Source organism: Tachysurus fulvidraco, chromosome 1 (genome assembly GCF_022655615.1).
Source record: "Tachysurus fulvidraco isolate hzauxx_2018 chromosome 1, HZAU_PFXX_2.0, whole genome shotgun sequence".
In the NCBI taxonomy this organism is placed as follows: domain Eukaryota; kingdom Metazoa; phylum Chordata; class Actinopteri; order Siluriformes; family Bagridae; genus Tachysurus; species Tachysurus fulvidraco.
Genome location: NC_062518.1, coordinates 38,472,344 through 38,499,599, shown reverse-complemented (window position 1 = coordinate 38,499,599; position 27,256 = coordinate 38,472,344). Strand labels below are relative to the sequence as shown.

General features: G+C 42.1%; 2 protein-coding genes and 3 non-coding genes across 7 annotated transcripts in view; 1 reads left to right on the top strand and 4 right to left on the bottom strand.

Annotated features, from left to right (window-relative positions):
* Positions 1-4,962, top strand: part of ajuba (ajuba LIM protein) — a 7,065-nt gene extending 2,103 nt beyond the window's left edge. Inside the window, exons 2-9 of one of the 2 annotated variants that reach the window (XM_027178351.2) lie at positions 1-701; positions 1,719-1,820; positions 2,000-2,067; positions 2,189-2,251; positions 2,521-2,651; positions 2,830-2,881; positions 3,131-3,199; positions 4,299-4,962. The exon at positions 1-701 is cut by the window's left edge and continues 1,310 nt beyond it. In XM_027178351.2, the coding sequence (XP_027034152.2) occupies positions 1-701; positions 1,719-1,820; positions 2,000-2,067; positions 2,189-2,251; positions 2,521-2,651; positions 2,830-2,881; positions 3,131-3,199; positions 4,299-4,430 (1,318 nt within the window). In that variant the 3' untranslated portion in view covers positions 4,431-4,962. The remainder of the gene's footprint in view (positions 702-1,718; positions 1,821-1,999; positions 2,068-2,188; positions 2,252-2,520; positions 2,652-2,829; positions 2,882-3,130; positions 3,200-4,298) is intronic. The other variant, XM_047815976.1, reaches the window with a different exon arrangement.
* Positions 4,963-5,355: 393 nt separating this feature from the next.
* On the bottom strand, positions 5,356-26,967 carry acin1b (apoptotic chromatin condensation inducer 1b). 2 transcript variants are annotated; one of them, XM_047815851.1, is made up of 17 exons: positions 26,797-26,967; positions 24,628-24,693; positions 24,229-24,340; positions 23,193-23,269; positions 20,392-22,423; positions 19,981-20,062; positions 13,899-14,037; positions 10,652-10,697; positions 10,331-10,461; positions 9,695-9,841; positions 9,377-9,542; positions 8,983-9,128; positions 8,496-8,603; positions 7,776-7,883; positions 7,328-7,667; positions 6,820-6,917; positions 5,356-6,702 (listed from the first exon to the last, which is right to left on the bottom strand). In XM_047815851.1, exons 1-17 carry the CDS (start codon positions 26,932-26,934, stop codon positions 6,352-6,354), a joined length of 4,287 nt encoding a protein of 1,428 aa, XP_047671807.1. In that variant the 5' UTR covers positions 26,935-26,967; the 3' UTR covers positions 5,356-6,351. The 2 variants fall into 2 exon arrangements, with proteins under 2 accessions (XP_047671807.1, XP_027034232.2); XM_027178431.2 differs by having other exon boundaries at positions 19,981-20,060; positions 20,387-22,423; positions 26,797-26,966.
* On the bottom strand, positions 20,238-20,338 carry LOC113663234. The gene has a single exon (XR_003445457.1). It is a non-coding gene; the product is annotated as a small nucleolar RNA U6-53/MBII-28 (small nucleolar RNA).
* Positions 23,522-23,620, bottom strand: LOC113663232. Its single transcript, XR_003445455.1, has one exon. It is a non-coding gene; the product is annotated as a small nucleolar RNA U6-53/MBII-28 (small nucleolar RNA).
* Positions 24,801-24,901, bottom strand: LOC113663233. Its single transcript, XR_003445456.1, has one exon. It is a non-coding gene; the product is annotated as a small nucleolar RNA U6-53/MBII-28 (small nucleolar RNA).
* Positions 26,968-27,256: the final 289 nt, after the last annotated feature.

The window sequence follows — 27,256 nt, the reverse complement described above, 5'->3', positions numbered from 1 at the left end:
AGCACTGAGTCCCTGCTCATCCTTTAGTTTGCAGGAGTCTGTTTTGGCGAGCCCACGCTCCAGCTTCGCCAGTAGCACCGCTAGCGGAGGAGGTGGTGGTGGAGGAGGAGGAGGAGGGGGCACAAGTGGAAGTCCAATCGGAAGCCCATGCAGCAGCAACCGCACTAGCGGTATTAGCCTTGGCTACGACAGTCGCCATGTGTCTTGCCCTGCTCAGCCACTGCACTTCTCCTCCACGCAGCTAGGTGCTGCCACCATTGGGCATGTGTACCCAACGTCTGGCCCTGGGAAAGCCGGAGCACCCCCGATAGAGCTGTGGAGGGACTATCTAGAACGAACATCGGGAATTGGAGGAGGTTTTCAAGATGGCCGTCATTCGTACCCACCAGCAGGCAGTTCCCCAGCAGCAACAGAGTGGTGGAGTGGCACAGAGCAGCGGGGACTGCGGACAGAGAGTACAGGGGAGCGGATGAGGCACTCAGACCTGCCGGGAACTCACTACCAGCAGGAGCTGACACGCCTCCTACTGCGGGACATGACCCTGGAGGGAGAGGAGCAGCTGGGAGGACTAGCCTTGAGGGAGAAGCCGCTGTCCACCTCTGCACCTCCTGCAGCCAGTGTATCAGTGGCGGCGAAACCTCAGGAGGAACATGTGTCTCTGAGGGAACCATCGTCAGCCCTTGACCGACAAGAATTTTTTGGTGAGGATGTTTAAACTTTTCTCACTTCCACCATACAGTCTAGTAAAGTTTTAAGGTCTGACTTGCATGAAGGAGCAGTTTAGGGATGCAATTGATAGTCAGGCTTGCAGTGACTTGTACAGACCTCTACACAGTGACTGGGAACAGAAAAACGTCTGCCAGTGTCGAGGCAAGTCTAACCACGGAACTGAGTCAATCCAACAAAGATCACAATTTAGAGCAGCACAGAAATGAACAAACATATATTATGGCTGTGCCCTCCGCCCAGGCCTCTAACCAGCCTACATACCTCACTTCATATGCCCATGAGCAAATGTACCGCTCCTCTGCCCAAAGCTACACACAGGCATTTCTGAATAGACTACACAGTCAAAAATATCTCCTACGACCACATATAATGACTATGCATGGGCCTAATTACAGGCTGCATGTTCATTGGGTCATAGCAGGGAGCTAGGAGAGGCACAGTAGTTTGGGTAGGCAAGTAAGTCTAAAGTGTGTTAGCTGCATGTAATAGCATGCACAGGCGTGTGTTCCTGCAGTTCAGGTATTTGAGTCCTGAGGGAAGGCTCTCTCACTCAATATCAACAGGGTTGGGTGTGTGTGCGTTTGATTCCATTGTTGTGAGAAATAATCCCCTGTGAAGTCGTTAAAGAATCTGTGTAAAAGTGTGACTGTGTTTGTGCTCTGAATCCATTTTATATGATGGAGAGCATAATAGGTTACCTAACAGAAGGGCATTATTAGCCCAGATTTTGCTCTCTTTTTTGTGTTTAAACACTAAACAAACACGCTGGTCATTACTCAGCTCAAAGAATGCATGACTCACATGCCACAGAAATGCATTACAATCCAGAGAGGATTTTGTGTTGTGTTATATGAGTAGACCATTGTTCGGCAATTTAGAGATGTGTGTGTAGTGTTACATTAAAATACAAACTACTTCTTTGTCTTTGATGAACTGATTCAGAAGGCATCATTTATGTGCTAAATAAATTGTTCTTTCTGTGTTTTCAGGAACATGTGTGAAGTGTGGAAAAGGTGTGTATGGTGCAGAGAATGCTTGCCAGGCTCTGGACAGTCTCTATCACACTCGCTGCTTCACCTGTGTGTCTTGCGGTGAGTCAGCCACCAGCCATCACTCCCTCTGACTCTGTCAGCTCTGTCTCCAGCCACTGACCCGGACATAATGATATGTTTTTCTAGCAATCATGAAGATGTTAATATTTGTCAACGACATTGAGGGGAACAATTCCACATGTTTAGGTTGACATGGTTTTGTCTTGTCTGTTTCTCAGGTCGCACACTTAGAAACAAGGATTTCTACAATGTCGGTGGATCAGTTTACTGTAAGGAGGATTACATGGTGAGGAAACTTTAAAGACTCAATATTGCTGAATTGCACCACACTTGTGTGTGATTCACCATACATGTATTTGAAGTAGTAGTATTTTTATGATTACTCACTTTTTCCTATCTCCTATTAGTTTTCTGGCTTCCAGGCAGCAGCAGAAAAATGCTGTGTGTGTGGCCACCTGATCCTTGAGCAGGTATGCGTGTGTGTGTTTTGGGATTTGGATCAGTTGACTAACACTGAGGAACTTCACCATTACATATAGTGACGAGTACTGATTTAGTCCTTTTTTTTTTCTTCTTCATCTTAAGCAGTTCATCTTCTAAAACAGCGATGATGTTGAATTCTGAAATTATGAAAGGTGTCTTGGCCATAAGGCCTTTGTGACCATCAATACATTTTCAGCCACAGATTAGCATTCAAGTTTCTCTAACACGGCAAGCTTTGTTTTTCTGTGTGTGTTAGATTTTGCAAGCCCTGGGGAATTCGTATCACCCAGGCTGTTTCCGCTGTACAGTCTGCTCCAAGACTCTGGACGGCGTGCCTTTCACAGTAGACTACCTCAATAACGTCTACTGCGTTGCAGACTACAACAGGTGAGCGCGCTGAGCTACGTGACCGAGTTTAGATTTCTACAAACCCCGAATGTGTTGATTACAATCGTGCATACTGTGTAGGAGAAGGAGTCTGTCTATATAACACCTCTGTAATGGACCTAGACATCTTGCCTGTTTGACTCATTGTATTTCAGTTGGTCGTTCATTTGTGTTGCAGGACATTCGCTCCTAAATGCGCTGCCTGTTTACAAGCTATTTTACCTGCTGAGGTAAGCGATTGCTCCTTGTCCAGGGATTCTTTGCTTTTACACCAAGCTTATACTGTAGAGCATTTTATAGAGGTCCCAGGTTTGAATTCCCGCTCCTCTGTATAGCTGTATTTTGATCTGCTTTGACACACCTGTTTTGACTCATCAGGTGAATCAGGGGTAATGTGTTGCAGTGGCGTGTGACACTGCGATTACTGTATACACCACAGTCTCAGACAGCTGTTTTCACCATGTTGCTCTGTGTTGTAGGGCAGTGAGGAGATTCTCAGGGTGGTGTCCATGAACAAAGACTATCACTTTGAGTGCTATCACTGTGAGGTGAGCTGTACATTGTGTATTATTATTATTATTATTATTATTATTATTATTATTAATAATAATAATAATAATATTGTTGTTGTTGTATTGTACTCTTGTCTGCGTTTGATTAAATCACCGTTGTACATCATGTGTCCTTGAATTTCATTTGAGCTGAAGATAAAATATTCATCTAGACACAGAACAAAATCTATCATTTTAGCGTTTTATGATTTTGACACAAAGTAGAAATACTTCTGTTGTTGAAATGCTGTATATTACAGCCATTGGTTGTCCCCACCAAATGTATGCATATAAAAATAAAACCGGCTGCTCCGTGGGCGCAAGTGGCTCTTTTTTAAAATGTTAAACAAATCAATATCATCACACAGTCATTCATTTAACATCACAATATGCATAAAAAGCATAGAGACAGGGAACTGTGATTCACATGCACCAGATGTTAAAACGGGGGAAAACAGCACCTATGGAAGTGAGTGTGTGTTTGCACTGTATATTTGGCCGTGTAGCCCAGACATGAAGGCACTGCCTCAAGCTTGTGAGCCACTGAATTGTCTTTATGCTCGTCCTCTTTAAGATACTGACTCGAAGTCAGGCATTTACCTTTTCTGCATGATTGTTTACATATGATGACAGTAACGATCATCATTAAAGACCAGCCATGCATGCAGCTAATTACAGATAGGATTTATTTAGCACTTATTTCTTACGTTTTCTTTCTTCACCTTCAGACACCCCCCCCCCATTCGTACAGCACACATATTGTTAGCGTTGTTCTTAATCATAAATTGCTATCCTTGCTTCATTAGGTTTGTTTTTCATTTGCACTATTCTCCATATTGAACTTTATGATGGCCAATAAATGATCATATATACTAACTTTTTATGGAGCTCTAAATGTGGACTATTTCATTCATCCGTCTCGTGAAACCACCACTCACTTTTTCCCAATTTTTTTTTTCTTTTTCTTCCCTGATACGAAACAAACAGCTTTACTTCACAGCATCTCACTGCATATTGTTTACACCACAATCTGTTACTGGTGTTAATGATGCACCACTGTAATCATTTCTGAAATGGTTTTGTTGTTTCTCTGCAGGAATGTGGGAAGCAGCTCTCCGATAAACCGGGCTCTCAGTGCTTTCCCCTGGACTCCCATCTCCTCTGTCACTCCTGTCACATGAGCAGGGTGTGCACCTCTCACAACCTTCCCCCACAAAACACACACTGAACAGGGGGAGACGTCATTCCGTTGGACCAACGTACACTGCTTTGTGACCAAGATTATTTGTCATTGTCTTTTTAAAGTATTTGATCTTTTCTTGTTCTTTTTCCACCACCTGCACACACACGGTACAGATTGCAACACTGAAAAGAGGTGGTGTGATGGTATTGACTGACACCCCCCCCCAACTTGAGGTCGTACATTTCAAGCATGGAGCTAGACAGATATGTCCCTCTAGTGGCCAGTAAGTTCACAGAGGCCTGCTGACTAAACTTTCAGTACAAGGTTTGATCACCTGACTTAAGTTATTAGGGAGAATGAAAGTCATTTTGAGCTACTGTTTATTCTCATATCTGCTGTAGAAAAAAAATACAAGGGATTATTTCTTAACTTTAAAATATTTAATATCACTAGCAAAGATTTTGCACTTAAATGAACATGTTTACCTTTTAAGATTGTTTGTTTTTAAAGAAATGTTTCTGCAAAAGAATAAAAACATTCCTGTATCTGTCTTATTAATAAACTTCTTTCTATCTCAGTTTTGAGGTCTTAAGGTCGCTTTTGAACAATTTTTTTTTTATTTGTACTGATGTGAATGCAGTACTGATTTTGTTCAACACATGGGTTTAAAAAGAGTTTAACCTTGTTCCATATATCCACTGTTGTATTACTAAAAAAAAAAAAAAGGCATCTTAAGTTAATGTTTTAAATAGACAATGGTCAGGTTAAGCTATTGTTCATAGTGCAGTTACACCATGATACTGGTATATCTGTCCACTTCCATACACTATACATACTCCACGACTGTCCGGTACTGTTTAGACCAACAAGGGAAAGCAAAAAGCTAGACAGAGCAATTAATGACATGAAAAATAACTTGCTGCCATTTTTGAAAACTAAACCTCATCCAATATTAAAGATTCAACCAAACTTTCCTTTAATCACTTTTTTATTCTTTTTACATCTGGCATACTCAGAAAAAAAAATAATCAAAAAGCAAATATGAATCTCTTTTTCAAACTAAAAAAAAAAAAAAAGTTAAAACAATCATTAAAACATGTATCATTCCTCTCTTGTCTATAACTGTTAGTTTTCTCCCTTATCTGGATCTCGGAGTACAACACTAAAGAACAGAGAGGATTACAGACTCCCAACAGGAGAACACAGGGAAATGCAAAAATGCAAGGATGGAGGCAGCAGAAGGACGGGGAGAGACGAGACGTGTTAAACACTTGTTATCCTTCATAACAGCACCTTTCTAGAGTTAACACCAGACAGGTATGTAGTAGTCAGCCGTTCGGTGCAGCAGGATATGAGAGGGTTGAGGGCTGTGACCAAAACACATACCACGATTAACCTGAATCTCGGGCCAAAACAGTTTGCTAAGGGGGGGTTGGTTTGGTGAACCAAAGATAAGTCCCAGAACGAATAAAAATTACGATGTGGCAAACTGACTGCCACAGCTGACTCCAATCAGAATTTATATATAAAAAAAAAGATATTCAAGGGCTTAAAAAAAAGTGGAATAAATGATCCCGCTGCTCTCTCTGATGTTCTAGCCTTGTCCATGTGTAAGAGTGTGATTATGAGAATGAATCTGCACAAGCCCTTGATACATCTGTTTAAGACCAAAAAAAAAAAAACCTGCAAAAATCACAAAATAGGGAAAAAGTTTCCTACAACACAAGAATGGATCTAATTAAAAAAGTTATTATTTTTTTGAAAGTCCTGAAAGAAGGATGTTACAGCAGTGTGACTGAATGTGTGATGCTACCAATGTGTATGCAAAGTGAAAATGATTTTCAAAGCTGGAACTTTTGCTTCATAGTCGGGACTCAGTCAGCAAGAAAGGGCTTCCATCTTTTCCTCCAAGAACCACACACACGCTTGCATTGGTGCTCTCTCTCACACGTGCACTCACACACACTCAACGTCGTCTGTCCCTGGAGGGGTTGCTGTGGCTTCGTGAGCGTCTGCTGCCCCCCACTGGCTTGGAGTCGTTGCCTCGGCCGCGATTGCTGTCTCTCCTTTTCTCTCCCTCCTTCTCTCTACCCCGATCACGCTCTCTTTCCCTCTCCCTCTCTTTGTCCTTCTCTCCTTCGGGTGGACGGCTTGAGCCTCCTCCACTGCTTGCTGTGTTCCCGCCCTCTCTCTCCCGGCCTCGGGCTCTCTCCTTCCTCTCCTCTTCGCGTTTCTTGTCCTCTTCCTCCTGCAGCTCCTTCCTCCTCTTCTCCCGCTCTTTCATTCTCTCTGCACGTTCCAGGTTCTTCTGAGTCGCCTGAGGAAGGACAGAAGAGACAATGACCCTCAAGGGTATGCAAAATCATGTAAATGTGCAGCTTTGTATATTAAGGTTGTGTGTGCGCGTGTGTGTGTGTGTGTGTGTGTGTCTGACCTGTTCTTCAGTAAGTGGCAGCCAATATATGCATGGAGCTGCTTTGGTTTTGCGGAACAGATCATCCAGGAGTTTGGCAGGAGGTTCCTCTGGTTTATCTACAGCAGAAATAGAACATTTTTAATTGTACAACATTAAAGAGGTGGATTTTTTATAATTTTTGAATCCTTGACATTTACAGCTATGTTTTATCAGCACAACTCAAATGGCTCTTGCTGATAATTATGATACATGTTTGCATACCATGCTATAATTATTAATTGGTTGGTGAAGAATCTGTGCTGCAAACCCAATGAGGTCAGAACATTTTTCCTTTACATTGATAGGCATCTATTTGCAAAAGTAGAACCTGTTTGACTGCTGGCTAAAACTGTAAAAAAATTGACTACATAAGCCAACTAACAAAAACACCAACAGATTTTTGTTTCTGAAAACATTACTCACAGCTAGAGCAGTCCAAAAAAAAAAAAAAAAAAAAAAAAAAAAAAAAGACGAATTTTAACTCTACCCTTTTTCTCCGACTTCTTCTCTTTGCTCTTTCCACGTTCCTTGCGTCGCCTGTCCCGGTCACGTGATCGAGACCTCCTGGCCACCTCCCGTTCATCCCTGTTGAAGTCTCGCACTTTGTCCCTGTCCCACTCCCTCTCCGAGCGTGTCCTTTCTCTACGCTCCATCTCTCGCTCCCTCTCGGCCCACTGGTCTCTCACATTTGTTGCTGTTCCATCTCTCTCTCGCTCCCGCTCTTTCTCTCGGGTTGGGGCTACGAGTGGTGGAGGGGCGGTAGGGCGGCTCGGAGCTGCAGTGGCTCGTGGATCTTCACCCGTCAGCAGCCCTTTGTGGAAGTCCAGCTGAGGGTCAGAGGCACATACGATGAGAATGGCAAGAAAAAAAAAAATAGGCAAAGAGCAGTCAAGCTGTTTATTAGAGTTTTGCCTCTTCAACACTGCTCTATGTACCTCCTTCTGTTCACAGAAGTCCACTCGGAGCACTTTGGGGTTGCTAGAGGGCCATTTCACACCGTGAAGAGCTTCACGTGTTGCGACAGCCTCCTCGGTACTGGAGTACTAAGCCACAGAGATAAGAACATTACATCAGACAGATTCAAACTAATACAAAGAGGGGAAAAGTTAAAACCGCAAGTAAACACTGTTCTGCAATTGTGGGGATTTTTGAATTGTTTTATAGAAGTAGTGGTGTACACAGGCATGTGCATCAGTCTAGCCAAGTTCCTTGTTCTACATAGGAAATAGATTTGTTTATATATACACACACACACACCCTGTAAGGTTCAGGACGTCATCTACGGACCAATTACAGATTACACATTAGTACGCGACTGGTCGGCTACCTGCACCATTAAGGCATGTCGATTAATAAACTGATAGTTTTGTAAAACTCTGTTCTATAACAATAAGTAAACTTGGACAAAACCTACAGACATCTTAAACCGGGATTTACTTTCCCCCTCGATATTTCGGACGACAGCATTTTAATTTAAACTGTGAATCTATTTTAAATACAAATCTGTTCAGCTTCCTGTACATAAGCAAACTACTTCAGGGTTCAAAAACACAACCACCTGAATCAAAGAGAGTAGATTAGAGAAATGAAAGGAGAGAAGGAGAGGGAGAGAGCGAGAGAGAGAGAGGTGAAGTGGCTGACAGAAAAAGACTCACAGTTACATAGCAGTGGGATTTGATCTTATCGATCCAGAAGCCGTCCTCCACCACAGCACCGGTCCGATTCAACAGCTCTTTCAGTTGGCCTAAAGTAAAAGGGCGAACCTAAAGACAAGAACATGGAGTCAGACATGAACAGGATATATATGATATTTGATTCCTGTGATTCCCTTAGCAATTCTAGTTCTGGTTACAAATGGAAGAAACATTTTATAGAAGAAAACCTATTCGATACATTTGATCTTGCAGTGACCTTCTAATAAAATGATTACAACAATAAATCCATATAAATACTACAAACATGCAGACAGGACAATAGTCATGTAATAATGATATATTCTTAAGCATAAGCGTTCTAAAAAATCTAAAGAAATTATAAATTACTATTTTCCTGATTTCCTACACAACACACAAAAACAGTATGCATTTGTGAAACCTGTATGTTTAACTACACATATACACACTGTGCATGCACACCACTCACCAGGTTGCAGACGTGGATGATGTTGGATGTTTTGCCACGGGGAGGTGAGAGCTGGCGGCCTGTGCGGACCGGGTCATCGATGGTGATTGACACGGCCACTTTCTGCTGACTGATAGAGCGCCGCACCACTGAGTCGTTAGGGGTCACTTAAAAAAAAAAAACATTAAAAATTAACACAAAAATTAGATTCAACCAAACCATTTCAGAAGCAAAGATCAGCTTCTAACAGATTCTTGAACAGATTGTGGACTCCCCCTCAGAGTACAGACTTAGCACAGAGATCTGAGACCAATGGGATAGCAAACCTATTAATATGTCATTAACTTCACATGTAAAACAAAAGTTAAGAAAAAGCCATTAACACACACACACACAAACAACTAAAAATAGTCACCCTTCTTAGTGTCACCCTCCTGTGTTTCCATGGCAACCTCTGATGAGCTCTCTCTCCTCTGTTTCTTGGGGGGTTTCTCTTTCTCTCCTTCTGTCTGTTCCTCATCCTCATCTTCATCCTCCTCCTTTTCTTTCTGTCCATTCTCTTGAGTTTCTGCTGGAACCACCTAGGTACAAAACAGAAGATTTTATTTAGTGGAAAAAATTGATTATATTTATCCATACACAACAAATTAAGTGGCACTGTGCTTCTTTGAACCTGTGTGTTTTCCTGACAGCAGCCAGGTACTGTTTGAGATCTGACAGATAGACCGTGTACCTGTGTTACAGTACGCCTGATCTGAAGTCCCTGGTCCTCGTCACGCTCAGGCTGCTGGCCCGAGTCCTCGTCCCCTGAGAAACGCCCTTCATCAGGATGCAGGTCCACCACAGCTTCTTGCAGCGGCTTCAAGTCTGGGATTAGAGACTGAACACACACACAACTACATATCACACAGCCATAAGAGCTACACCTAATGTTAGTCTGCAGATATCGTGGAATGAGTCTCGTGTCAATTTGAGATCATTAGGACAGACTTATCACTACACAGATGCTTAAAAACAGTTTTGTTTGATCTACTTATTTTACAGAAAGCTCTCTTTTATAGAATATAAACAAATCAGACAGGTATGTAAAAAGACAACAGTGATGGAGGGTGCATTGGTTAAAACCTCTATATTCACCAAACTGAAGGACCTTGCTGTGTGATTACAGTGAAGTAATTTTACTTTAGCTGGCTGGCTAATATAAGTTTGGCTGAGGTTAGCTTACAGCACCACAAAGCTTTTACTCTCTGAACTTTTCTATAATACAGCACCAGATTATTTATAAAGAAACAAAAGCACAAAATTCCTGATTTTATAATTCCGCTCGATTAATTATAGATGGTTCTGTAGTTATGATGTAATCTTGTACCTTCAGTGATTCAGTGGTGATGCTGATTGATGGCTTTTTGGCAGTGACTGCTGTACTGGAGCCCCACCTCCTCTTCCTGCCAGCTCCACCCCCAGACTCCGCATCCACTGCAGCGCCCTCTGGTTTAGCCGCTACGCGTAAAAGAGTGGCAAACTTAAAACCCCAAAAATGGCATCTACATTAATCAAAGATTTTCCCTATAATATAATAATTTCAGCTTAAGACCAGATTTGCAGAAACAGAAAAAAAAGATCTGTTTTAATAAATAAATAAATTCCCTATTGTGGGATGAATAAAGGAATATTTTAAATAAATACTTACTTGTCAGTGAAATCTTGCGTGCAGCAAACGCTTTTGGAGTGGTGCTCTGAAAAGACAGAGGATGACAAACCAAAAAAAAAAAAGAGAGAGACCCAAATGGGTTCGAGAAGGGATGAGAGAGGGACAGAGAGACAGAGAGAGAGAGAGAGAAGGGGGACACAACAACAGGCAGGAAGAACAGTGGGAAAGAGGAAAGGGTGATAGAAGAGAAGAAGAAAGAAAAAAAAAAAGAAGAGACAAAGCTATCAATAAACCAACATTAGATAAATGAATGATGACAGACGGAGGCTGCTCGATAAACTGCCACACTGTCTGTCAAATAAACACTTAAGTTCCTTACAATATAGGAACTTACAGACTAGGAAATTCATGCTTGACCCATAGATTCTAGTCCAAACCCTGTATAGTGTCAATAAGGCTATAAAACCTCAACATACCCTTGTATCCCAACTTAATATACTGTCCTTCACACACACAAAATAAAAGCTTTTTTAAAAACAAATCAACCCTCAATTTTAACCAAAAAGGCACTATGATATCTGTCTATAAAGTTAAATACATCTTGGGTTTTTTTCTTTTTTTTAAAAAAAAAAAGGGTGTTTCCTGGTACCATTGACACCTGATTCCTCTCTGGCTTGGCTATGGCCCAACCGCACGGCACTGTGCACTGTATCTAGGCAACAAAGGTCCAATGAGAAGAGGCTGAGAAGTGAGGACGAGAAATGCTCACAAACTGAGCGTGCTGATTGGCCGGCTGATTTGGAACTGCCTTTGGACTTTAACTTTTGGTGGGAGTGATTTTCAATGGTGTGGCTTTTTAACACGATTTCTGAATCGAGACAAAGTCTTTGATGTGATGTTTTTTCTTATGAATCAGAAACAGTCTTTGATGGTTTCAGTGGAAGATGATTTTGAGAGGCGAGGTGCATTCGAACAATATCGTAAATAAAGTCTCTGGGGGTTCACGTTTTCCACTCAGAACAGCTCTCTCATTTCATTTTAAACAGCATGTGAGAGCAACGTGTGTGACATTACAGTCTAAATGTATTGCTTTAATAAAGCAAAACTAGTCCATAATCCATTCAGCAGACCGTGTACACCACAGTGGCATGCGGCGGAAGGGTATTTTTGAGCTCCAGGCTGATGCTGATTAAAGTCCGCAGTTATTTCCCTTCGTGAGGACAGTAATCCACTGAGGCTGCATTACATCACCGGCTGAGGAGTGGACTTCATGAAAATACGCAAGCCTGAGCTTTAAAACAGGCCACATCCAGACAGCACCTTGATTAATCTTGGGCTCATGATGGTTACTGGTATTCCAGAAAGTTCATTTGTGGTGCAGTTCCTCAAAAAACATCAAGTGCCCTCATAGACCGTTCACACGTAAATCACGATTGGGTTATCAGTCATTCAGGAAACAACAAACGAGTCTGTCCTGGAGCCTTGTACATGTGTTCTAGCAGAGCAGAGTCAAGTGCAGCTCTTCAGACCGTTTTATAGGGTGTGAGAGGGTAGATCAGGGCTGATGCTCAGGTGTCGTAATTCATTAGTCCATACATGAAGACGTGTTGTGAGCAGAACGAACACACGGGCAGCCATGACACATAAATCACCGTGTGCCTATCAAGCTGCACAGAAAAGTCCATACGGTGTATGAGTCAACTCTGGATAGACCACGGAGTATGGGACTAGAGGAGGTGTCCTGTCAAAATGGCTGCCACCTCGACCCAATCAAACGATTCTAGCCTTCTCCCAAGCAGTCCTATCAGGGGCCACATCAGTTTGCGCAGTGAGCAGCGTGGCCAATCATCCGCCAGGTTTCCATCAGGTGAAGGCTAAGTGTGCGGTGGTGACTCTGCCTGAGGGGGCTAGCTCATAGCTCGGCACGTGATGGAGGTAGAGGAGAGGTGGAGGTAGTAACGCAGGTACCAGTATGAGCAATGGAAGAAGGGAGGGCACCTTCATAACAAAGCAATCAGTGGGTTTTTAAAAAACACAACAGTTCATTCCACTAGATTAGAAAGAGAAGCAACAGAGAGAATGAGAAAAGCAAGAAAAAGTGGGAGATTGGAGAAATTATGAGATTCAGGAAAAAAAAAAAAGTTAGGAAAAAAGCTGAAGAGGAAGGAATGATGGAGAGAGAGCTAACGAGAATAAAGTAAAAAACAAAAAAAAAACAGAAAGGAGGTAGAGGAGAGTCTGGCTATCTCTCTCACTACATTGCATCAGACTTTTTTCTTTCTTTCTAACAATTGAAGCACACTCTCTCTCTTCTCACTCTCCCTCTCTCACCCACACACATAGGCTGTACAAAAAATGACCCAAATTCGAAATAACATCTACCACCAACACAGTACGACACCTGTTCTAATCCCTTTCCATCTTTTTAGTTTTTGCCTCTTGGCCTACCTTTCTAAACCCATAAAGTCCTGTCTGACAACGTGGTCACTTCTTTTAAGCTCTATTCAGATTCGGTTAGTTCATCACAGGGACACCTAAATTATGTTTTTACATCCAGACTGCAAGATAACTCGCGTTTAATTTGAAGAGTTTATACACCTGATGGGGGGAGGAGTATCACTAAAATGTGTGCTATGAGACCGAATAGGTCGAGTAGCAACATACAGCATTATCTTCACCCAAAATCGAGGACTTGTGTATCTGGACATGATTATAGTTATCAGGTGTCTTGTTAATGTTTTTTGAAAGGACAAATTACAGCAGAAAAGTTTAATTCTATCTGAACTAAGCTTTAAATTTCTGTTCAATTAAAACGATCAAAGTAAATACAGGTATTTAAAAAAAAGTGTCTGTAAATATACTGGCCTACTTCAAGAATACATCAAGATCTTTTTATCTCTTCTGTTGGCACACATCTTTCTTCATCACACTCGGAGCACCTAACCAGCAAGCTGCGGACTGTATCTAATTTCACACACAGTTAGCCAGCCTCAACCCCTGACAATATAATAACAGCTACAGAAAGAGAGGGAGAGAGTGAGGGAGGAAAGCTTGCTCTGAGAGAGAGAATTTTTACAGCTTTTTTGTAAACAATTTTATTAATTTTGGCGCCAACAATTATAGCCATAACTCTTCAGCTAATAAAGTTTCAATTTATGTTTGCAAAGCAATAAGTGTCTTAAAATAACAACAATAAACTCCCATAAATGCCAATTTGAATAAATTTAATAACGTAGCCATACACCCTGCCCCTGCTCCTTGGTGTCTTTCCAGAGGATCTCATTACCTCATCAGAACGGGACTCGCTGGTCTCAGGCGCCTCCTGTGAGGCAGGATGAGCCAGTGCACTCTCCGACTCGGGCTGTTCCTGGAGCTCCATAGAGACGGGACCTGTGGGTTCAGCAACCGTGGCCTGCTTTACATCCCTAGAGAGAGAGAAGAGAGAAAGATACAGAGAGGGAGAGAAAAATGTGACAATGACTGCACCAAGTGTTATATCATCACAAGGGGAGTGAGGAAAATATGAATAAAGTGGGAGGTAGGAGAGACGGACAAAAATAAATAAAAGTAAAAAAGCTAGAGCGCTCTCACTAGACCAGCGCCATCCCCAAAGCTCAAGCTAAATGAAGCACAGAAATTTGACAATTCACATATGAACTGAGAATTAAGAGATGTGTGCGTGTGTGTGAGTGAGAGAGAGAGCGCGAGAGGGAGAGAGAGAGAGAGAGAGAGAGAGAGAGAGAGAGGTAAAATGAATGAGGATAGTGATCTGGGTTACTATAACTATAAATAACTCAGCAGCTAAATGACACCCAGGCATGTCAGGGTCAAACATATACAGAGCCACAAAGACAGGATTTCACACACTCGTCAAACAACTGTAACAGACGGATGTCAGAGCAAACCTGCCTTGTGTCAATGAAAAACCAAACAACGACAAAAAAACAAAACAACAACTATCCAACCTTTTAACAAGCAAACACTTCCTACTCAGTCATAATGACTAGACAGATGAGAACAGGAAAGTATCCAACACAGGCAGACAACAGATGTTAGAGAGAAATGGATGCCAGGGACAAAAGAACAAATCAATAAAGTGTAGCATACACCATTAGGGCAAGAATATCAAACCTCGTTTAGCCATTATGTCACCGTATCAGCTGAAGATCTGCTGGCCGAGGTAATCGCATTTATCCCCTCTTTAAACAGCCTCTTCCATGACCACTCACACGCTTTGTGCTACACACACAAACAAACCCATCCTGCTGTTCATCTCAATATATAAACAGGTGTGCAAGTGAGTGCCGGCCCCCCGAGACATGACAGAACTGACTGTGATTACTCTTAAGACGACAGAGGTCCCCTCCTATTACATCTTTTCATCTCTATGTTCAATAAGTGTACCCAAGAGCACATGCTCATGACTGGAGGACAAAAGAAAAGCATCTTGGAAAGTGAATCAGACACAATACGGAAAAAATTAACACATCAATAAGAACCCATTAATCAACGGTGCCGAAATAAAGCCAGATCTACCGTTCCCATATCACAGAGACTAATTTGTAAAGCATGACACACACACAAATAGTGCCACAGGGACACTTTCCTAGAAAGCAGTGCGGATGTATTTTTTTTTTTTTGCCTCAGTAAAGAACACATTTGGGATTTTTGCTACCAATGACAGCAACTAATCGTTTCTCCCTGGGGGCTGCACCCCAAACTCCCCCACACCGTCTCCCTAACAACCGAGGGGCTGTTTTAGGGAACTGCCCCTTCACACACACACACACTTACACACACTTGAAGGGAAGAGAAAGAAAAGAAAGAAAAAAACACAATCATGAAACAAAGCACATTAAATCCGATATCACACTTAAGGTCGTTCAAGTTGGTGATCGGTCTATATATATATCCTTCCTTACAGGTTATAACAGAAACATCTCTATTGAGTCACGTTCCACCTGAACTGGATTGTATATAGCTGTGAAAATGAACATCATGCCAAAGGCTTTGTCACTTGGTGAGGAAAATTCCAGAAAGTCTGAAGATTTCCTTCATATCGAAGTTGAGCAGTAACAAAAGCCCTGAAGCCCGGCGGCAGAGAGAGAGAGAGAGAGCTGTTAGATTACACAAGCTGAGACGATGATAAAGACAACATTAAGGAAATAATAATCTTTATGATTCACGGCTTCACGCCCCTCACAGATGTTCACGGTATCATCCGGACGCTAATGGCTACAGTGGAGCTCCTTCCTTCCCCCCTTCCCCCATCATCACCAAGGCCACGCTCTTCATTCCCACCCGCAGGAAACCGCGACAAAAATAAAAAACCTCCTCCTTTCATTTAAAAACGCGACATCATTCACTCGTTCACTCGGTGTAGCGAAAATCAGCCTGGAGTGTGATTACCGAGGGGAAAAGCGCGCTATACATTATTCCCCCCCGCGCTATAGGACATTTCTCCTTCTCCCCGCTTTCTCTCGGTCTTTCTCTCCCTTACCCTCCTTTATTTCCGTCGGACAGCATGTCGACGGGCTACAAACTCGATGCGCTACGGTCTTGCGTCTGAATCTGCCGCTCACGGCCGCGTGCGCACGAGCCGAAACCGTGGGAGCGCTGAGAGACGGCCGTTTTGTGCAATGCGTCGGTCTACGCGCAGCAACGTTCACTTAGCGGCCATGTTGAACAGAGCTCGGGAGAGTGGGAGGAGCTATAGAGAGAGGGGGCGGGGCTACGCTTCCGACACAGCCACGCACGCCGGGTCGGAGGCTGGCCGCGCTGAATGCCTGCTCAGAAAAACGCTTAGACAAGCTTTCCTTTCATTACCGTGAAAATATGCGGATGCGTTACATTTACACTCCAGATAAATAAATTCGATAGCGCCAAAGGTGTCTGTGCACAAAAAATATATACGACAAAATATATACAGACCTCCGATTTGTGAAAAGATCAATGCAGAAATGCAGATGATGAAATCAGGCGTATTGGAGACACGTGAGTCGATTCAGCGATTCGGATCTCACTGTGAACTCACTAACTATAAACTCTCATTAACTGGCTGCTGAATTCAAGCAGCTCACTTTTAATCATCTAGTGAAATCAATGCACATGTGTTATCAGATACAGCAGGACTGTCACCTACTGACCACACACAGACACACACACAGACAGACAGAGACACACAGACAGAGAGAGAGACACACAGACAGAGACACACAGACAGAGACACACAGACAGAGACACACACACAGACAGAGAGACACACACAGACAGAGAGACACACACAGACAGAGACACACACACAGACAGAGACACACACACAGACAGAGACACACACACAGACAGAGACACACACACACAGACAGACAATGACACACACACCACTCTCTCCACCAGGTATTATACTGTGTAGTTTTGTACTGTCTCATTGTCGTCTTTACTGTGTGTACATTAGTCTATTTTGTACTGTCACTCTGCCACCACAGGGTCAGTTTTGGAAACTGTGACTTCTCTAATGTTGCCACGGAGAAAGTTATTTATTTCTGCCAAACAGACATACTTTTATTCTTAATTTTTATCTTTCAAACAAAAGATGTATGCCAGTTTACTCTAAAAGTTAAATTCCTGTTACATAATAGGTGAAATATATATATGCTAAAAAGGAAAGATACGGTTTATTACACCCCTCCTAAAAAAACTCATTGCAACTGGATATACAGTAAGTATCTATTCTCATTCCCAAACACTAAGTTACATAAACTATAATTCACAGCATATCTGATAAAAATAGCTCATGATTCATAGCGCTGGTCAGAGGAGGAGGATGGACTCCCCCCACCACCCCACCCCCTCTGCTGAGGCTTTGTTCTATCCAGCTCCATCTTACAGGAGTTTAATCTTGTACACTTGTATCTTCACTAGCTTTCACAAGAATTTGTCAAAACAAATAAAGAAACTGAGACTATCTGTAGAATACAGTACAATAAAGAGAAAAAAACATCCAGTATACACACTGTTCGCAACCTCACAGAAACCATAATTATTTTGATTTTGAAACCTACACACACTTCTTTCTTTTTAAATGACATTTGAGCTACATAAAACGATTGGTCACCACAGACAGATTAGCCAAAACATAAAATCAGCTGCACACTTCCAACAGTATATTCCAACTGTTTTAATCATTAGAAAAATTTGCATTAGTGTCCCATATGATGAAATACGCCTAGTAAAAATCTCACCTAAAAGAGGTGTTTTTTTTTTTCTTTCTTTCAACCATCGACATTCATTGCTCATCCCTGAAGTGCTGCTATTTTCCCACAGGCACATAGTCAGAGAGTAACACTATAGCTCACCTCTGCTTTTATTCTTTCACTGAGTGTTTGTGTACTGACGCTTTCAGCCGTGTGTGATGCTGGAGAGATTTTTGACTAGAAGGAATAATTAAATTAAATAACTTTTACAACTAACAATTAAAATGCTCAGTAGAATTCGGACTCTGATCATGTTGATTCTGTAGTGATGTGCATCAAGATATTTCCTAAATATTTATTGTCCTATCTCAATGTCCCCTTCATTGAAAACATCTTTTGTGTATTACAGACCAGGCTTTTCAGTTATGGGGAACTATTGTTTTGCAGAGTTTAAAGTTTCCCTGCTCAAAATGAATGGTGCAGCCAGCCTCAGGGAACTGCAGCAGATTATTTGACTTTTGTGGTGTGCACAATGATTACAAAGAGCATTTTGCATCCCAGTGACATTTCTTCAGCTTTAGGTGGTGAGAGGAGACCAAAACATATTACTAGCTGATGAAATGTATCATAAATGAACACGGAGCAAAATGGAAATCTGCTTCAGTGTAACACATTGCTGTTTAGTCACAAAAACAACAAAAACCTTAGACAATTTGCACAGTGGCATTTGCTCTCATTTACCTAACTGGATTAATCATATGAAAGCACCTTTGCACCCAGAGCTGTGAGTTTATTACATATGGATTCTGCTGTTCATCTTCTGCTGTTCAACCTTGCAACGTCACTTATTGCTTTACCAAGTAAACCTACTAAATAGTACAAATACTATTATCATCATGTATTTATGACCACGAGTGTGTTGTGGTTTATTTTAACATGTGCATATATCTTCCTGCATATATTAAATGTGATCCTGTTTACGAGTGACTAAAGTCAATTCGATCTAAAAATATTTTAAAAGATTATCATAATTTTGGAAATTCAGACCAGACAGACAAAACAGCCTATGCACATCTTAATCGGGAGGGAGCCATTATTTTCTCCCCTGTAAGTTCCCCAACTGTGGGCAAAGATTTGTCTGGCGATGTTGCACAAGCAGCAATTCCAATTGATATTGTCTCAGTTAAAGTATGCACTGTTTCCCCACATACACTGACAACCAGGCAAACTGGTCATGTAGTACGCTCATCAGCTTCTCGTATCTTGCACACATCAAGGCTGTAAAGGAGCATAAGACCAACAAAACAGTCTGGTGGGATATAACAGTGCTTTTTTTTTTATATATAAAAAATGTAGAAGGACTGCTCAGCTGAACTGATGTGGTGGGTGACTATTTTCCTCTTGTTAATTTGCATTCTCTAAGTACACCGTGCTCTTCATTCAACCACTCACAAGCTGTTTTTATACCGTCGTGCTATTGTTTAAGATCCCACAAATAGAAAAAAAAAAACCAGTACTTTAAATCTATATCAGTATCTTATTCTGAATGATACACAGTCACACGTTCAGTAGCTTAGACCATTTCTAAATGACCTGCACTTGTGTGCTTAGTGAAGAGAGGCTCAGACACATGCCGTTCATCTCCTGTTGATTAGGAGCAGAAAACAGGCCAAATGTCATTTCTTTTCGACTATCATGCACAGGATTTAAGCTCCAGGCTATGAAGGCAGAGATGCCTGAGCTAGTGATCAATGTATGTTAAATTAACCTTTCTAACGATTAAAAACAGGTGATCCGCTTATTTATGTGAGGCTTGACGTTTCTGAAGTCATCCAGGTCAATCATATGACAACAAGCCTAATGAATGATAATTTAACCTGGAAACATAAGGATTAGCAAACAAATAATGGTTTTTGGTTATGTCGTTCTCAGTCGGTCGGTGCAGAGAGGTAATAAAGGAAACTAGTTTGGTCAAGGAGACATAGTGGAGTATTCTCAAAGCTAAGAGTGAACACAAGTTGCCCTCAAACGCACAGGATGGAGCAGAGGGAGAGAATGTAATAATGCTGAGAACTTATTGCTTCCTGTTGTATTAAGTAAGCATGTAGGTGTTACTGACCTATTTGAAGAACATTCTGGTATATACGTGTGTGTGTTTTGTGACTAGCAGCTAACCTCAAAGGCTCTTCCTTCTCTGCTGCATCAGAGGGCTGAATAGCTGTATCATCTGGGCTGCTTGCTTTCTTCTTTTTATCCTGTTTAAAAGAAACACATACAAAAATACTAGCAGAGCAAAACCAGGAAACGGCTAATTGCAGTATTCCATAATAATAAATTAAACACAGAGCTGTGCTCTGGTCCAAAAGGGAAACCAATGCAAATGTATTTGCTAAGCTCATGGCAAGTCTGGAAATAATACATCTGATCTGTGTTTCCATCAGAGCACACTGAAAGTGTGAGAAGTAAAGTTGAACTCACTCGCGCCAAGTCAGTCTGGCACGTCGGTATTAGCATGGCAAACTCATCATAGGAAACAGAGTCAGTAGCAACGAACACTACCAAAATACCAACATTCACATACCTTATTCTGACTGGGAGGGCTGGGTTTGTCCTGTGGGGAGGAGCCTGAGGAACTGGAGGAAGAGGATTCTGAGTCCGAGTCAGAGGATGAAGACTGGCTGGAGGGGGATGAGTGTCGTTCAGGTGATTTTTTTTCCTTCTCTGACAATCTCTTTCTTTCTCGGACTGTGGATTTCACTGTGGATCTCTCTCTTTCCGCAGATCTCTCTCTTCCTCTCTCACTTTCTTCAGATCTCTTGCTTCCTCTTCCAGTAGATCTCTCTCTTTCTCTCTCTGTGGATCTCCCTTCTTCTGCAGACATCTCTTTTCCCCTGTCTGTGGATCTCTCCCCCTCTGCAGATACATTTGTAGATCTCTCTCTTTCACTCTCCACAGATCTCTCCCTTTCTCGCTCTCTGGATTTCTCCCCTTCTCTTTCTGCAGATCTCTCCCTTTCCCTTTCTATGGATTTCTCATGGTCTATCTCTGTGGATGTTGCTCTTTTGTTCTCTTCAGAGCTCTCTCTTTCTCGCTCTGCTTCCATCTTTTCCAGGGGTGGCGATGGACAAAGTGAAGGAGGAGCCTTGTTATGGTCTTCTGATGCTTCATCTGCCTCTGCAGGTCCCTGCTGATCTGTTTCCACCTCCTTCATTTCCTCCTCGTGCTTCTTTGCAGGTGAGGACTGAGGAGAAGCAGTGGGAGCTTCTGTCTCCATTTCAACATCTGCATGCTGTGATCCTGACACAAGGACAGACACCTGCTCCGGTTTGGAGGGAGACAAGAGGCATTCGGGTGGTGGAACTTCAGAAAACATGCGTGCTCGTTTTGTAGGAGCAGGTGGAGAAGGAGAAGGTGATCTATGATGAAAGTCAGAGGATACGCGAGACGGTGATTCCTCTCGTTCACGTTTCCCTGATGATACATTAAAGCTCTCCTCTGTCTCCTTCTCTTTCTGCTCACTACAGCCCTCCAGGTTGTCTTCCTTCTCGTCTTCATCCGGCTGAGAACTTTCTTCTTGTTCTCCCTCTGCTTCTTTCATCTCCACTGACCCCAGAGGACTGCTTTCTGTGATCGATGGTATAGTGGGTAGAGCCACAGTCTCCTCAGGCAGCTGCTCTTGGGGTGAATCTTGATGATCAGGAACTACCTCAGAATCACAGCTGGTGTGAACATCAGTCACTCCTCTAGAAAACACAAGCACTCCAGGTCCAGCCTCAGCTTGTTCTTCTGCTGCTGCAGTGGAGTCTCCCTCTTCCTCTTCCTCCTTCTTCTGCCCACCATCAAAAGCCCCCTCAGATTCCATCTTGCGCACCAGCAGACTGAGTGGCCCAGGCCTGTGCTGGGATCGTGGCTCAGGGCTGCTGGATCTGGAGCTTGAGCTTGATTCTTGTCGCTGCAAGGAAACTGGGGAGGACACAGCAGCCCCTTCTGGGGCTTCAGGTTCATCCTGCTCTGGGGGACTTTGTTTGGGGGTGTCTGGCAAGGGGAAAGAGAGCTCTGGGGGAGGGGATGGAGGAGGAGTGGGTTGTCTGAGTTGCAGTGGAGAATGATGTGGTGGAATGTGTTGAGGAGGCTGAAGCTTACGCCGCGAACGCTGTGCTGGTGGTGTGTGGATGTTCTTTCTTCCACGAGATATAGGACCCCAGTTGTCGTCCTCATCGCTGTCGTCGTCGTCGTCATCATCGTCTTCATCACTGTCCTCTTGAGTGCGAGCAGACTGGCTGAGCTGTGGCATTGGATGGGCAGGGCCTGCTTCTACAGGGGCAGTTCCTTCTCTTTGCTGTGGGCGAGGGACAATTAGGGGTACGCCCTGCCGCTCTGGCTGACCAACAACACGCACGGAAAGAGAGGCAACTGCACGGGGAGGGGAGGGAGTAGCAACCTCCTCCTGGGAAAAAGAGGGCCGCCAGATCTTGGCTGTGGGGACATCAGTGGAATCATGTGATACTGAGGCAGTGCCTGGATCCAGCCTGTGGCTTCCCAGAGCAACTGGATCCTGTGGGCCCATCTGATCACCTCCTCCATCCTCAGGCACAAAAGACCGAGATGCTACATGATGCTAAAGGGAGAGAAACAAGGGACGAAAATTTATACAAGATTTATAGGCAACCAATGTAGAGCCCCCAGAGTAAAGAGTGAAGGCATTTTATGAAGTGTGGTAATTTGTTAATAAGATAAGAGTTAATTTTAAACTTTCATATTAGAGAATTTGTATTTTAAATATTTACTTATAATGTCGAGATGATATACTCTGGCTATCTCTATAGCTGAATATATATCGAAAGGTGAGACAGCTAGTTTCTCTCATTACAAAGATAAGAGCATGAGTGAAATGTGATTGAAAAAGAGATGTGTTATTTTCAGATACTTTAAATCACACCTCTAATGCTCATATAACTCATTGCAATATCGACATCAAAGACTGAATTATAAATGATTAATAAAAGCAATATAGTACGCAGATTGAAGATATTCTAGTTGAAAGGTTTTGCAGATCTTTATTGTAAACTGTATACAAACGGTATAATTTTCAGACAACTACATCTGATGGGAAGCAAGAAATGTTATCCTTTGTTTAACAGCAAATGAGGTTTGCTCCAAATGGTCATTTTTTCATCATCAACAACTTAAATAACCTTTATGTTCTGTAGTATAAAAAAGGATGAAGTTCAGCTATCTGGGACACTGTTAAAGTGTAAAATAAACAAACTATGCTGGGCATCTCACAAACAGGAAAACGCACACAAAAAGGACACTGGTTCTAAAGTTTGTGTGTGTGTGTGGTGTTTCACTGCAGGTGTGTTTGTTTATAAAATGTGTGTTCAAACCTTGTCTGGCAAGCAGGAGGTGCTGTCGTTGGCAGCTGTGTGATCATCCTCCTCAGGGCCTGCGGGGCTGTCTGTATCTAAAACCATAAACCACATAAAACAGGCGTCAGGGGTCACATAAATGAACCAAACACACAAACTAAACGAGTCCCCTTTTGTATATACTGAACTTAAAATATTTGTAAAACAGACCAGACTTAAGATACAGAACAAACAAAAAAGCATCTTGCTTGAAAGATATGCTATGCAGTAACTGTCGCTAATTTACAAGATGAAGTGGATCTAAATCAATGCAAGACTCGTAGAAAGAAGCTGACAGACATCCCAAGTTTCCTCAGAGCACACAGAGTGTGAGAAGTTGCGCTGAACTCATTTACACCCAGTCAGACTGGTGCATCGGTATTAGCATGGCAAACTCATCACAGGAAACATATGAGGGGCAAAAGCAACCAACAACTGTCCATGTACCAGTCACAAGGCTTGTATGGGTAAAAGATATAACTAAAAAGATAAACATAAAAAAGATATAACTAAAATAAACCATTTTGCTGAATTTAATTGAAAAATACAACCGCCATTGTAGACATTCAGAATGTGAAGCTAAAACACATACACAAGCCTGTAGCCAATATTTTCTGGTGGCATAAATAAACCTGATTGATTAAGGAACAAACTGCTACACATTCTGAATGTCTACTGTTCCTATTAAAATGTATTTTAAGCATCATTCTTAAATAAAAGTAATAAACCGGTATAAAAACAACACAGTGACCAAAAATCTGTGGAAATAATTCTTTTTTTTTTTTGTTTTGGTTATTGTCTATGACTGTTTGTGGTATTAGACGAAACGCATCTAGTGTAATAAATAAAAACATGTTGCACCTGATAAAACACTGTCTATATAAGCAGACTGCCATGTAGGTCAAGCACAAGTGATTTCCAGACACAGCCTCATTTATTTCCTGGTATTAAAGGGGTGATTCGACTGGGTTTTGTTGTCAGGATCTTTTTAACCGTTTGTTTACTTGTGTCTTACCATCTGCCTCAGCTGCCTCACGTGCCTCTCTCTCCATTCTCTGACGCAGGAGTTCTTGCTGTTTGGCCAGGTACTGTTTAATAAAACTGTTCTGGCTCATCTCCTCCCCTATCTGAAGAATATACAAAAAAAATGCATGTGTCAGGCGAATACAATGCATCACAAAAGTAAAGTAAACAAATATACTTTAGCAATATAGTCTTCAACTCCAACAGCTTCTTTTAAACAAACATGCAGGCACTTGGTCACTACATCTCTGTAGTTACTTCTATAGTCAATTAAATAAGCTATGCTGTTGTTTTCATATGTAGCCATATCTTACCATTTGATTCCAATACACCTAAGTAGGAAAAAACACACACTTAGAACCAGACCATTTGAGGAGGAATTTATTCTGACCTGCGAGTTGGGCTGCAGGCCAGGATGAGAGGTGGAGGTTCGCTGCAGGCTCTCCAACATGAGTGCCTGTGATACAAACAGCCATCATACAGAATGAGGTTCAATAAAACACCACAGGTCACACATTTAGGAACATTTACACAGATTGTAAGTATAACTGGTTGTTGATCTGTTTCCATCAGAGCACACTGTGAGTGTGAGAAGTTGAGTCGAACTCATTTACACCCAGTTAGTTTGGTGCATCGGTATTAGCATGGCAAACTCATCACCGGAAACAAACAAAAAGAGCAGACTTTGGCAAGGAAAAGCATCACTTACAACACAAAGCTGTTAGCAAAAAGTATTCACATAGAAGTAAAAAAAAAAAAAAAAGGTCCATAAAGGACCCTAAATTCTCATGTTTGTTTGTCTAGAACAGTGGTTTAAAGTGCGGTCAAGTGGGTTTAGAACTTAAAAAAATTGTCTGTCTAAATTTATTAAAGATTTATAACAGTATTTATTAAAGTTACTAGCTCGCTTTTGACAATTATAAGACTGGGTGCTTGAATAGAAATGGCTTAAGACAAATCTCAATAACTCAAAAGAGTAACAAGTAAATATCAGCCTGTACCTAATAATTAAATGTGTTATGACAAGCAGAAAATTGTGCATCATGTACATTTAACGCATTACTCTAATATCTGAACAGTCATAGTACATTTGTGCATTTCCAGCATTTAGCAAACACCTTTATATCCAGAGTGACTTACATTATTTCATGTTTATACAACTGAGCAGTTGAGGGTTAAAAGGGCCTTGGTCAGGGGCCCAACAGGGGCAGCTTGGTGGAGCTGGGATTCGAACTCACAATCTTCTGATTCGTCGCCCAACACAACACTAGTCTACCATTATTTTTTTGCTTATAAAATTAACCTGTGATAAAAGTCTCAAGCATTTTTATGGTCAGACCATCACCATGGCAAGAAACCCTGAAATAAAGCAGTTTCCCTTTGAGAAAAGTTTCAAGGTGTAAAACTACTTTAGACAGCATTTATTCACCATAAACACTTTAAATCGGATAACAAAAAATAACAATGCAAGTAAACAAACCTTATTGCGATCAAATCCTGTATCGTAAACAAGTTATTAGAGTAAAAGCATGTTATTTACATACCGATTAGACAAATCCAACGCGAAACCTTGTACTGAAGACCGCATGTCCAAAACTGTACCGGAGTATTTACCGTAATACACCGTTACCGTAATACACCGAGTTCTAACACTTTAGTGCTGTTTCGGCTTCTACTTATACCGCATGTGTGTGTGTACGGTTCACCAGCCCTCGTGTTTATTCATGCAGTTTTCACCTGCTCGGTACAGGATTGGTGTGAAGTGGACAATTCACGGGTTGTTGGTAAAAAAAAAAATCCCCTGTCGATACCCAGGACAAAAGAATTGCGTTTTTACCCGAAACCTTCAGTGTAATCTCGATTTTTATCAGTGAAAGTGAATAAAACGCATCGTGATCCGTTGATTCAGTTTATTTAAACAACGTGATCAACACAAGGTCTTTTATTCGAACAAAAAAATAAAAGGATTATTTGCTAAAAAGGTGGCGCAGATGTCTAACAATTTACCTGTAAAATAAACGACGAATTAAGTCTCATAATCCTGCACGGATTAGTGAGGATTTAATCTGAGACGCGACTCCGTGCGAGCCTCGGAATACGTTCACTTTGCGGACCATTTTGTTTGGAAACAACAAAGTTAAATTGATGACTTTTATGCCCGGTCGATCAGTGTGTTTACCAGAAGCAAACGTCAGCCTCTCGTCCATCAGAACAGTGCTGTGCGCGTTCCCGATCGGCGCGCCTCCCCCCACTACAGAGAGCGAGCGAGGGCGCGGGCACGAACTCAACTCACAAACCATAGGATCACACGACCCGCCGACCGCCTTTTCCCTCCCCAAAAACACAAAGGCTTTGCAAAAAAATCAACAATTATAAAGTTGTAAAGACAAACGAGCGTGTACTAAGTAGCGCGACGAAGCCGTTGACGGTTTAAACAGTGCACGAGCACTAAATGCGCATTCCCGCTTCCGAAGCAGCGATACTTGGCCTGCCACTCAGCTCTCGAGTGAACTTGATAGTAAGCAGACATTTTTTAGCCAAACCCTTCGTTCAAACTCACCCCTTTTAGTCGCTTGATGAGCGCATTTTTCTGCCCACTTTTGGCCAGCCCTCGTTGCTCCAAGGCAGCTTTTAAATCCGCCACACGAAGCGAATGAAGCGGTTTCCCATCTAGCGTAACATCTTCGAGTTCCGCCATTTTGCTTCCCCCTTTGGCTCGGTCGCTCAAACTTCGGGCTGTCGCCGCGACGCTGGCAACGTGCTGACGTCACAGCACGGACATTTCCGAAAAAAGCCGAAAATCGCGCAAACAACAACGCGGCCAATCGTCTGTGTACGCCGTTCATTCACAAAGGATAGCAGCGGTTTGTGTTCTTCAGCTAAATATGAGCACAGTATAAGGCGTCGTTAGTATTTAAGCGAGTAACGGAATATAAAACATATATTATAACAGATATGAAACAGCAAAATTTCGAAAAAAGTGTCTTAAAAAAACATTAGGAATTCGTCACTGTAACAGG